Source organism: Poeciliopsis prolifica, unplaced genomic scaffold, assembly GCF_027474105.1.
Source record: "Poeciliopsis prolifica strain line A6 unplaced genomic scaffold, Auburn_PproV2 SCAFFOLD107, whole genome shotgun sequence".
NCBI classification, from domain to species: domain Eukaryota; kingdom Metazoa; phylum Chordata; class Actinopteri; order Cyprinodontiformes; family Poeciliidae; genus Poeciliopsis; species Poeciliopsis prolifica.
In genome coordinates, this window is record NW_026562482.1 from 337,501 (window position 1) to 349,653 (window position 12,153).

At 41.5% G+C, this 12,153-nt stretch overlaps 1 protein-coding gene across 1 annotated transcript in view; it reads left to right on the plus strand.

Moving 5' to 3' along the window:
• The window catches only part of LOC129354268 (serine/threonine-protein phosphatase 2A activator-like), a 17,939-nt gene extending 9,090 nt beyond the window's left edge, over positions 1 to 8,849 (plus strand). The window contains exons 9-11 of the mRNA XM_055023771.1: positions 2,313 to 2,419; positions 6,965 to 7,193; positions 7,981 to 8,849. Coding sequence (XP_054879746.1) covers positions 2,313 to 2,419; positions 6,965 to 7,193; positions 7,981 to 8,256 — 612 coding nt within the window. The 3' untranslated portion in view covers positions 8,257 to 8,849. The remainder of the gene's footprint in view (positions 1 to 2,312; positions 2,420 to 6,964; positions 7,194 to 7,980) is intronic.
• Positions 8,850 to 12,153: the final 3,304 nt, after the last annotated feature.

The following is a 12,153-nucleotide window of genomic DNA, read 5'->3' on the forward strand; positions in this document are numbered from 1 at the left end:
ATGTTCATCAGTCATCATCAAGAACTTCACTTCCTGGTTTCTGCTCCATTTGTCGGCTTTCTTTAAGCGCCGGTAACCATAGCAACAGCAGTATTTACTGTGGAAGTGAAGCTGAAGAATTTAAAAGGCAGAATATCCGGGAATCGTTGCACGTGACACAGAGCGTTTTATTCTTTTTGTTCTGTCCTGTTTGGACCCGACTCTGTTTGCTGCTCTTTGTTTACAGCTGAAAGCGTAAACACCCTCCTCTCCTCTCCTCTCCTCTCCTCTCCTCTCCTCTCCTCTCCTCTCCTCTCCTCTCCTCTCCTCTCCTCTCCTCTCCTCTCCTCTCCTCTCCTCTCCTCTCCTCTCCTCTCCTCTCCTCTCCTCTCCTCTCCTCTCTCCTCCCTCTCCTCTCCTCTCGTTCTCCTCTCCTCTCCTCTCCTCTCCTCTCTCCTCTCCTCTCCTCTCCTCTCCTCTCCTCTCCTCTCCTCTCCTCTCCTCTCCTCTCCTCTCCTCTCCTCTCCTCTCCTCTCCTCTCCTCTCCTCTCCTCTCCTCTCCTCTCCTCTCCTCTCCTCTCCTCTCGTTTCTCCTCTCCTCTCCTCTCCTCTCCTCTCCTCTCCTCTCCTCTCCTCTCCTCTCCTCTCCTCTCCTCTCCTCTCTTCTCCTCTCCTCTCCCCTCCCCTCCCCTCCCCTCCTCTCCTCTCATTTCTCCTCTCCTCTCCTCTCCTCTCCTCTCCTCTCCTCTCCTCTCCTCTCCTCTCCTCTCCTCTCCTCTCTTCTCCTCTCCTCTCCTCTCCTCTCCTCTCCTCTCCTCTCTTCTCCTCTCCTCTCCTCTCCTCTCCTCTCCTCTCCTCTCCTCTCCTCTCCTCTCCTCTCCTCTCCTCTCCTCTCCCCTACCCTCCCCTCCCCTCCCCTCCTCTCCTCTCATTTCTCCTCTCCTCTCCTCTCCTCTCCTCTCCTCTCCTCTCCTCTCCTCTCCTCTCCTCTCCTCTCCTCTCCTCTCCTCTCCTCTCCTCTCCTCTCCTCTCCTCTCCTCTCCTCTCCTCTCCTCTCCTCTTCTCTCCTCTCCTCTCCTCTCCTCTCCTCTCCTAGTGTCTCAGCCTCTCGTTTCTCTTGTTTCTCTTGTTTCTCTGTGTTTCTGCGTTAACGTCAGACACAGGGCTTGTGTGCGAGCGCAAGCCCCAAACATGAGTCACTTCCTTCCCCACATGCTGCTGTGAATCACTCCTTCCTCCAGGGAATACGGCCCGTCTCCGCCCCCCGGCCCCCGCCCCGCCCTTCCCCTGTCTTCTCATGCGAGGCCCTGGAAGCGTTGCAGCGGCGCTCGGCTGCGGGATGGAAAAACGAGGTTTTTTCTAAGATTGATGCCCCGGGGTCCGGACTCGGGTTGCTCTGCTGGGAAGGAGCCGGCGTCACATTCAGACGTTCACAGATTGAACGTTTGTTGAGAGCAAAACTGAGCAGGAACGGTTTGGGTTTGATTCATTTATCCCAAAGCTCCAGATTTTATTTAGACTTTGGCCAGTTTTTAATTCAGTGACAAAGTTTCACTGTGTTTAGTTTTGTTTTTGTACTTAATTCACCAAAATGAAGTGAATCAGATGTTCCTGGGTGTTCAGTTGTAAAGTGTCTTTAAAGCTAACAAATAAAATGAATTATTATTAGTAGTAGGTCAGAACTATATTGCTTTATGAAAAAAACTAAAAGAGTAGGGAACCCAAACACAATTTCAGTAAATTCTAGATGATATTGGTTGAATTTAATTAATGTTTAATTAATGTTCTGTACAAAGAGTTTATGGAGGAAATGAAAACATTAAGTCTGCAGGATGTCTTTGTTCGCTTGAACTTTTCCCAGATGAGGATGGTTTCATCAAAAACAACAATCTGATTTACTTTAGGAAATTTCAAAGAAATGAAAGAAAATGATCAATCATTTGCCTTAAATGTAATTAATCAACCTTAATGTGTTGAAGCAGGAAGATTGTGTGAAAGAAAGTGACATTTAGAAACAGTTAAAAGTTGTACAAATTATTCAGATAATTGTTTTAAATTGTGATTTTTCATTTACTGATCAGCTCATGTCTTATTAAATGTTTATAAGTAGGAACAGGGTCACAATAAGCCTCTGCATAATAACTGACCCAACCTGTTGATAATAATTTAACTTGGATCTGAATCACTACTTTGCTTTTAATATTTCTTAAATGTTAAAATTCTCTATTCTGTGTCTCTTATGTCATTCCTTTATTTAAACTTTTATTTTCTGATGGTTGTAACGACGTTTGCCAACACAATTGATCATCTCTGCTCATCTCTTTGCTCTGCAGATGAAGACGGGTCCGTTTGCTGAGCACTCCAACCAGCTATGGAACATCAGCGCCGTCCCGTCCTGGTCCAAAGTCAACCAGGGCCTGATCAGGATGTACAAGCAGAGGTGAAACCAATCACTGATCAATGAAATTATCACTGATCAATGAAACTGATCAATGAAACCAATCACTGATCAATAGAGCTCCTCATAAACATCAGAACAATGTTGGCCCAGACGGTAAAATGAGATCAAATCTTCCTGCTCTGTCTCCAGGCAGTTCGCCGCGTTGATGTTGAACTTTAAGTTTTATTCTGATGGATTATCTGGAATAATCTGGAACATCCATGGAAATCTCATCCAACATTCCAGACACTCAGACACCTCCAGTGTTTCTCCTCCAGTGTTTCTGTTCCAGTGTTTCTTCTCCAGTGTTTCTTCTCCAGTGTTTCTTCTCCAGTGTTTCTGTTCCAGTGTTTCTCCTCCAGTGTTTCTGTTCCAGTGTTTCTCCTCCAGTGTTTCTCCTCCAGTGTTTCTTCTCCAGTGTTTCTGTTCCAGTGTTTCTGTTCCAGTGTTTCTCCTCCAGTGTTTCTGTTCCAGTGTTTCTTCTCCAGTGTTTCTTCTCCAGTGTTTCTGTTCCAGTGTTTCTCCTCCAGTGTTTCTTCTCCAGTGTTTCTGTTCCAGTGTTTCTCCTCCAGTGTTTCTCCTCCAGTGTTTCTGTTCCAGTGTTTCTTCTCCAGTGTTTCTTCTCCAGTGTTTCTGTTCCAGTGTTTCTCCTCCAGTGTTTCTCCTCCAGTGTTTCTGTTCCAGTGTTTCTTCTCCAGTGTTTCTGTTCCAGTGTTTCTGTTCCAGTGTTTCTGTTCCAGTGTTTCTGTTCCAGTGTTTCTCCTCCAGTGTTTCTTCTCCAGTGTTTCTCCTCCAGTGTTTCTTCTCCAGTGTTTCTGTTCCAGTGTTTCTCCTCCAGTGTTTCTCCTCCAGTGTTTCTGTTCCAGTGTTTCTCCTCCAGTGTTTCTCCTCCAGTGTTTCTCCTCCAGTGTTTCTCCTCCAGTGTTTCTTCTCCAGTGTTTCTCCTCCAGTGTTTCTCCTCCAGTGTTTCTCCTCCAGTGTTTCTTCTCCAGTGTTTCTTCTCCAGTGTTTCTCCTCCAGTGTTTCTCCTCCAGTGTTTCTCCTCCAGTGTTTCTTCTCCAGTGTTTCTCTTCCAGTGTTTCTGTTCCAGTGTTTCTTCTCCAGTGTTTCTGTTCCAGTTTTTCTGTTCCAGTGTTTCTGTTCCAGTGTTTCTGTTCCAGTGTTTCTCCTGCAGTGTTTTTCCTCCAGTGTTTCTCCTCCAGTGTTTCTGTTCCAGTGTTTCTCCTCCAGTGTTTCTGTTCCAGTGTTTCTCCTCCAGTGTTTCTGTTCCAGTGTTTCTCCTCCAGTGTTTCTTCTCCAGTGTTTCTCCTCCAGTGTTTCTTCTCCAGTGTTTCTCCTCCAGTGTTTCTGTTCCAGTGTTTCTGTTCCAGTGTTTCATCTTCAGTGTTTCTGTTCCAGTGTTTCTGTTCCAGTGTTTCTTCTCCAGTGTTTCTCCTCCAGTGTTTCTGTTCCAGTGTTTCATCTTCAGTGTTTCTGTTCCAGTGTTTCTTCTCCAGTGTTTCTTCTCCAGTGTTTCTGTTCCAGTGTTTCTCCTCCAGTGTTTCTGTTCCAGTGTTTCTGTTCCAGTGTTTCTCCTCCAGTGTTTCTGCTCCAGTGTTTCTGATCTAGTTTCTCGGAAACGTTTGGCTGTAAAACAAAAGGTTGTTTTCGGTTCTGAAGCTGGTTTCACGTTTACTGACGTCTTCAACATTTCCTCTAACTGCAGTGAAATGAGACGATGAAAAGATTTTATCAAAAGTTTTTAATAAGAGAAGGAGAAAGGAATGTAGATAAACATCAAACGATTTTAAACAGAGATGGAAATATTAATTTTTCAGAATAGATCTAACTGATTCCTGGTGAAATGAGGCCTTTTCTCCCACAGATTTATTGGATTTTATTTAAACTCCCAAATAATGAACAAAAAGTCACTAAATAAGCTGAAAGCTTTACGTCATTTCGGAGTCTTGAAATTAAACAGTTCTTTCTTTGACTGTCGCTTTGACAATGTAAAAACATAATTTAAAATTGCGGTATTTGTTTACAATTGTTATTATTACTTGGTTCCACCTACAGGTGGCGCTATAATTAGGACATTTCTTCTGACTTACTGAATATAAATGAACATTAGTTACAATGAAAAACATTTTCCCTCTTTGTCTCATTTTTATTTAAAAAAAACATAACTTTTCTGTCCCTTAAAACATTATCCTTATGTAAACACAGAGAAGTGATCAAAATGTCGCATTTGGAAAAAAACAAAACATTTTATAATCGTCTTCAGACGTTATCTTTCATTTGCTGGGATTTAAACAGATTAACTTTGTGGATTTTATACAGTTAGCTTAAGGCGCTAGCTTAAAGACACTAGCGTAAAACATTAGCTTAATGGCGCTAGTTTTAAAGCACTAGCTTAAACTCGATTAGCTTAAAGATGCTAGCTTAAAAGTTAGTTTAGTGGCACTAGTTTGAAGATGCTAGCTTAAGGCACTAGTTTAAAGATGCTAGCTTAAAGGCGCTAGTTTCAAGATGCTAGCTCAAAAGCGCTAGTTTTAAGATGCTAGCTTAAAGGCGCTAGTTTTAAGATGCTAGCTTAAAGGTGCTACTTTTAAGATGCTAGCTTAAAGGCGCTAGTTTCAAGATGCTAGCTCAAAAGCGCTAGTTTTAAGATGCTAGCTTAAAGGCGCTAGTTTTAAGATGCTAGCTTAAAGGTGCTACTTTTAAGATGCTAGCTTAAAGGCGCTAGTTTCAAGATGCTAGCTCAGAAGCGCTAGTTTAAAGATGCTAGCTTAAAGGCACTAGTTTTAAGATGCTAGCTTAAAGGTGCTAGTTTAAAGATGCTAGCTTAAAGGCACTAGTTTAAAGATGCTAGCTTAAAGGCACTAGTTTAAAGATGCTAGCTTAAAGGCGCTAGATTCAAGATGCTAGCTTAAAGGCACTAGTTTAAAGATGCTAGCTTAAAGGCGCTAGTTTAAAGATGCTAGCTTAAAGGCGCTAGTTTCAAGATGCTAGTTTAAAGATGCTAGCTGAAAGGCGCTAGTTTAAAGATGCTCACTTCTGCAGTTTTTACTTTACTGGAACCAGGCAGAGAACCGGGTTGCTCTGACTGAAACACCCAGACTGGTTCTGAGGGCTGCAGAGGCAGGAAAGGGTTAAATCAAGAATGGAGAGAATGAGACTGTGTGTGTGTGTGTGTGTGTGTGTGTGTGTGTGTGTGTGTGTGTGTGTGTGTGTGTGTGGGCGGATGGGGGTGGGATGGGGGGAATGTCTAAGCCCGTTCTCCCCGCCTGCATGCCCACATCCTGTGTTTTCCAGAGCAGCCTGTGAGTCTTCCCAAAGAGCTGAGGGGCCAGGCTGTCTGCGTTCCCTTCCCCCTGCCCGTTCCCTTCATTAAATCCTCCCTCCTCTTCCATCCCTCCCTCCGTCCGACCTTCCTCCAGCCTGAAGCAACCATCAGCAGACTCACATTCCTCGCTCCCTTTCCCGGGCCCCACACACGGTTTGGGCTGAGCTGCAGACCAAAGTTCTCCGTCTAACTGAGTCATGATGCAGAAACAACAGAAGAAGAACTTCATCCTACTTCGGTTCTCTTCTTTTTGTTGGTAAAGTCGCAGAAACTCACTCAGTTTAAGAAAAACTCCAAAACTTACTCCGGATTATTTTCCTTACAGTTTTCAAATGAAACATAAAAACAAAAGAGTTTGTTGACGAAACTAAACCAGAAACAGGATGGAGTGTTTAACGGCTCTCTGAGAGGCAAAGGAGGTCAGAGAAAATAAAATAGGTTTTTAAAATAATGAAATAGAATATTATTCAATTTTTTTTCTAGTTTACTTCATGCCTAATTTATTCATGTTAGAAGAAAAAACCCGAAAGAATTAAATCAACCTTGTTTAGTTTTATTCATTTAAAAGTTTCTGTAAAAATAGATATTTGCATCAAAATCAACACTAGCTCAGCTGAGCTTTTCGCTAGGCTAATAATTAGCCTGAAGTCAGAAGCAACAAGAAGCCATGTTTTGATTCACAAGTTAGTTTTCCATGAAGCCTTCATGAAAATAAAACTAGAGTATGTTATAGTTTAAAAAAAAGCTTTATTTGAAGGTTAAATTACATTTAAAACAAAAAACAGAATATTTAGATTAGAGCTTGTGGCTAAGCTATTAGCGGAAGCTACATTTAGCTGCAGATGGAAAAATGCTCATTTAAATTCAGCCTTTTGGAATATAAATATGTTAAACTAAATCAAACTAAACTAAAGTCATGCTAACGAGTAAAAGTTGCTAAAATGAAACCAGATTTATAACTTTTTAATTAATTTTCTTAATGAGTAGGAAACAAATATAAAAATCTGGTAAATACTGTTTTTGTTTGGTCTTAATTAGATTAGAACATTAATAATCAGTGGTCAAATTATGATCAGTTTTAGGATATTTTAAATATTTCTGAGCATGAATCTTTTCTCCTCTGTGACTCTTTAATTTTCCAAACATAAATTGATCAAATATCAATTCTTCTGTTCCCCCGTTCTGCCTGGATGATTGTGACCTGCAATGTCACCGCCCAGACAGACTGAGCATTCAGGCTCCCCGCCCCCACAGGCCCACAACCCCCCCACAGGCCCACAACCCCCCCCACAAACCCCCCCACAGGCCCACAACCCCCCCACAACCCCCCCCCCCAAACCCCTCCCCACAGACCCCCTTCACAAACCCCCCCACAGACCCCCCCACACACCCACAGGCCCCCCACAGACCCTCCCCACCCAGCCTCCAGACCCCCACTGCTGCGCCCCAGTAAAGATGGCAGCACAAAGCCGCAGCACAAAGCGGCTGCCCTGCTCACGATTCGCTCAAAGTGAAAGTCGGTACCGCAGGTCGGGTTGGTGCGCACAGAGAGCGGATCCGGGTTCTTGAAGTTTTCCTTTAAGTCACTCTGACTGTCTTTAATCTTCTTGCTCAACAGATTTTCAGGCGTTCTGAAGGTTTTTCTTTGGACTTTTCTGCTGTTGTTCTTTCAACTAGTGTTGTTCTCATATTTGAGAATGTTGAAACCTACATGATGTGAAACGTTTCATATTTCATCATCTTTGAATTCATTTTGGTTCTGATTCGGTTCGGACCGGTTGACTATAAAGTTACTTTTAATCGTCAGTAAACAGAATCGGTCCAAAATGTCTCCATGAGTCAAAATGATGGTCGGTCAGTTTAAATCGATTTAAACTGCAGAGGAGTGAAAACATCCAGCATCCTGATATTAATCAGAAATAATATCAAATGAATGTACAGATACGACATTTATTCAGTTTATTTTCCAAACAAAGCAGTTTGTGGCTTAAACTAATATTAGCAAGTAAGTAAATTTTATTTCTACAGCAGCTTTTAAAAGACGTTTATGACAAACTGATTTACAATAGAACACAAACCACCAACCTGTTCCCCTCCTGGCCTGTGGGGGCGCTGCGCCAAGAACCACTGAGAGCAACTTCCTGTTTCACCAGATGGAAACAAAATGGAGGCGTCAGATTTTAGTGTTGGAGGACCAGGAGCCATTTCTGCTGCTAGCGTTAGGCTAGCAAGTTAGCTCTGGTTGTGTTTACCCAGAATACACTGGGCTGTAGTCCACTTCCTGCTTTTGGAGAAGTCTCTATTCTGCTTTTCTTCTCCTTTAGCCTGTTCTTCATTAGCCTTCTTTTCATTAGCCTGCTCTTCGTTAGCTTGTTTTCCTTTAGCAGCGGTTTTAGCTCCTGTTGCTAATCCGTCTCGCTCTCTGTCGTGTTTTCAGTGTTTGGAGAAGTTCCCAGTGATCCAGCATTTTAAGTTCGGCAGCCTGCTCTCCATCCAGCCAGCGAAGCCTTGACGCTCCACGGAGGAAGGATTCCCAACGTTCCCCCAGCGTTCCCAGCGTTCCCAGTTCCAACAGTAGCGAATGCTAGCTGAGTAGCCCGACACATGCATTCCCTCACTGGCATGCTGCCGAGAAGGTTTGGACACATCCTCAACTTTCCTGCTCAGCATGTCGCTGATGACCTCTGAACTCTGGAGCATCTGTGGATTTTTGTCTTATTTATATAAAAGTCTCAGATATTATTTTTACGGTTGTCAGACGTGTGATCATAAGTGCTGCAGTATTCTGATCCAGCTTCCTTCTGCCGGGTCACTGCCATCAGTGACACTGTTGGATTTTTGTTTTGCTTTTAAGGCCAAAGGTCAAATTTTTCTCACATCATCGTCCATTCGCTCAGAGCCGACTGTAGACCGCGAGAACATCCCTCTACATCAGACAGAAACTTCTAGATTCAGGAAGTGTAGATGGAAAGTCTGTGCATGGAAAAAACTCTTTCAGTTTGCCAACGCTAGCCTCATCAAGCCCCAGAAATTAAATAGAAAACAAATATCAGCTCCGTTCTGATGGATATTGTCATTAAAAGAATAAAATGAATATTATGGTTATGTGTGTGGTGTTGTGTTTTAATGTCCTAGTCCAAGCAGAAAAACAAGTTTTAGCTACAGTTCAACAAAACCAGGTTCTACTTTTAGTCTTTCAATGAACAAGCTTGAAATATCAGGATAGATTCCAGATCTTTATAGTTCAGCAGTTTGTTATATGTGTACATTTAAGCTAGGTTCACAGAAGAGCTAGGTTAGCTCTGAACTAGACACAACAGAGCTAACCTCGCTTCTGCATGTTAGCCTAACGCATTAGCGTAGCTCAGAATGTTTGTTACTCAAACCGAACAGTTTGGAAGCTGTTCATCTGATGTTTTTGGGAATCCTCATTATTTGTGTCTCCATGTAATTCTTGTATTTGACATCTATAAACTAATTAGCTTAATGGAAACAGAAATTTAGAAAGAACTTGTTTTTTGATAAAAGCATTTGTATCAACTGGTTTTAACACTATAATGAAATTGGTTTAATTTGAAAAAGCTTTTTATTGCGTCACGAGTCAAATGATCGACAGGATGTTGCTACTGACAGAAACCACAAAGAAGACAACAGGAAGTCTTTGGCGCATGTATTTTTATGATATTGTATGAAAAAACTTATTCATATTTATTTATGGGAATCACCGAATTTGTGTTTTTTCCACATTAGTGAAAGTTTTGTCAACATTTGTAATGAAAACGCAGATATTGATGAATCGTTTCAGAGAATATCTGAATGCTGCTTCTTCATGTGTTCATGTTAATATCCTTTTAACTGTCATCTGTTCTGGAGGGATTTTATGTTAAAGACCAACAGAAGGTAGCAAAGAAAAACATGGCTTTCAGTTTGGAGTCCATAAACTCAAAGCTTTACAACAAACTTTGAGTCTAAAATGAAAATAATTCACAGATTTTATGATTCAGTCACCAGGAGATCAGCAGCAATCAGCAAACACCTGCTGAGCTCATCTCAGAGCGACGCTGCTAAAAAACGTTACAGGGTTAATAGAGGAGCCATGTTGGAATGACTTCCTGGAGGCGGAGCTTCAGACAGCACAGGAGCTTCTTAAAGAGACAGGCTCAATTTCAAGGCATTAAATCAGGAAGTGACATTTATTTTAAGTCAAAGCATTTTTAGAACATTATAAGTAACAGAGTTACTTTACTGTGGCATACAAAGGATGGAAAATGCGTCATGTAAAGGGAACATAAATGCAGGTTTAATTCATTTTATGCTCATTAAAAATCTTTCCAGTTCCTTTGAAACTCTTGAAACTGAATCTTTGTTCAGAAATCTCCAGCTGTCCATTTTCTGCAGATGAAGCCTGTTTCTGGTTTGAGCTGCTTTATCTGAAACAGACTTTGCTCCGCTGACCGGAGGATGAACCTGCGGCAGATTCTGAGCCCAACAGGGAAACTGCTGAATTTTACATGAGCAGGTCGACTTCAGATCCGTCACACGGAGGAAGGTCTCCCAGAACCGGCTCCGGCGGCCATGTTGGCTGCTTGGAGTGGAAATCCCCGACTGACAGGATGTGGAGGGAGTGGAGCTGAACTGAGGGACTTTACACAAACGTTCATTCAGAAGCTCGGCTGTTTCATTTCAGAACCAACCTCTGCAGAACCAGAACCGGGAGCAGAACCAGAACCGGGAGCAGAACCAGAACCGAGAGCAGAACCAGAACCGGGAGCAGAACCAGAACCGGGAGAGGAGAGAACCGAGAGCAGAACCAGAACCGGGAGCAGAACCAGAACCGAGAGCAGAACCAGAACCGGGAGCAGAACCAGAACCGAGAGCAGAACCAGAACCGGGAGCAGAAGCTCAGATCATCTCCAGAATGTTGTGGATCAAAGTTTAAAACATTTATGAGCCGGTTTCTGATAATAATTCAGTTATTGGAGATCCTGGAGCTGAAAATGATGTTTTATTAAATAGATCAATGTGATGAATCGTATCAGCATCAATGAGAAGCAAAGTGGAAGAAAACAGCAGCAGATGAAATATGGAAACTTCTCCAGAGATTATTTAACCATAGATTAAGATTATTGATGCACCAAGATATAATAAACATGTTTCAATTCAAATAAATGTAATCATAGCAAAAAATCTGAGAACCAAGAATTGAATTCTAATTTTCAAAAAGGATGAAGGTTAGCTCATGCTAACAGTACAGTTGAAATGTTGTTAGCTTAAACTTTAGCAAATAGCATTAGCTACAAGTTCAGTTTTAGCATAACTTAAAATCATAATTGTTTGTTTCACAACTGTTTAAGAAACAATAAAATTTTGACTAAACTAACCTATTTAAGCTAATTAATTTGAATAGGTAAGCAGCTAAAGTTTAGTAACTGCTAAGAGTTCAAGGTTTAGCAAAAACTAGCCAAATTTCTGTTCTAATGTTTTAGCCTAGCTATCTTAAAATTCAGCGCAGTAACCATATCAGTTTATTAATATTAATGTTTTATTTAAATGACCTTAACTTACGTATAATTAACTATTTAGCATTAGCTGGAATGTATGGTTAGCATATGCTCACTGCTAAAGTTGTAGCTATACTTTCTGCTAAAACTTAAGCTGTTGAATTTGAGAAGAATCTGAATTTATGAATTATTTACAAAAAATGGTGAATGAAAACAAGCAGCTTATGAACAACGTTAAAACGAACCAGAAAGTTTCATGAGTCTTTTCATTTCTGTTGAAATTCTGCTCAATATTTTGAAATATGATTGGTTTCAAAACTATGAATAAAAAACACACCAAATTTATTATTAATGACTATTAAAATCTTCCAATTCATTACAAAGTATTAGCTGGTAGACATTTAATAAGTAGTTAAAATTTGACACATTTACAAAACAACCAGATGGAATAATAATCGCTGAAATAATGAAGTGATATTTTAATTGTCCTTCAGACCCAGAAGCTTTTCCTGTTCGCTTATTGATCTGTCATATTGGATTCATAAAAGACTCCGGTTGGAAAAACGCGGCACATTTTGAAACCAACAGTTTCAAACATCAGCATCACTAATGACCCCACGCTGTATCCATTGAAACCAAACACAGCCGCCCTCCTCCGGCGGTTCCTGTCAACATGTTGAGCAACAAGTTGAGCAACAAGTTGAGCAACGTGTTGAGCAACAAGTTGAGCAACGTGTTGAGCAACATGTTGAGCAACATGTTGAGCAACAAGTTGAGCAACAAGTTGAGCAACATGTTGAGCAACATGTTGAGCAACAAGTTGAGCAACGTGTTGAGCAACAAGTTGAGCAACGTGTTGAGCAACGTGTTGAGCAACATGTTGAGCAACATGTTGAGCAACAAGTTGA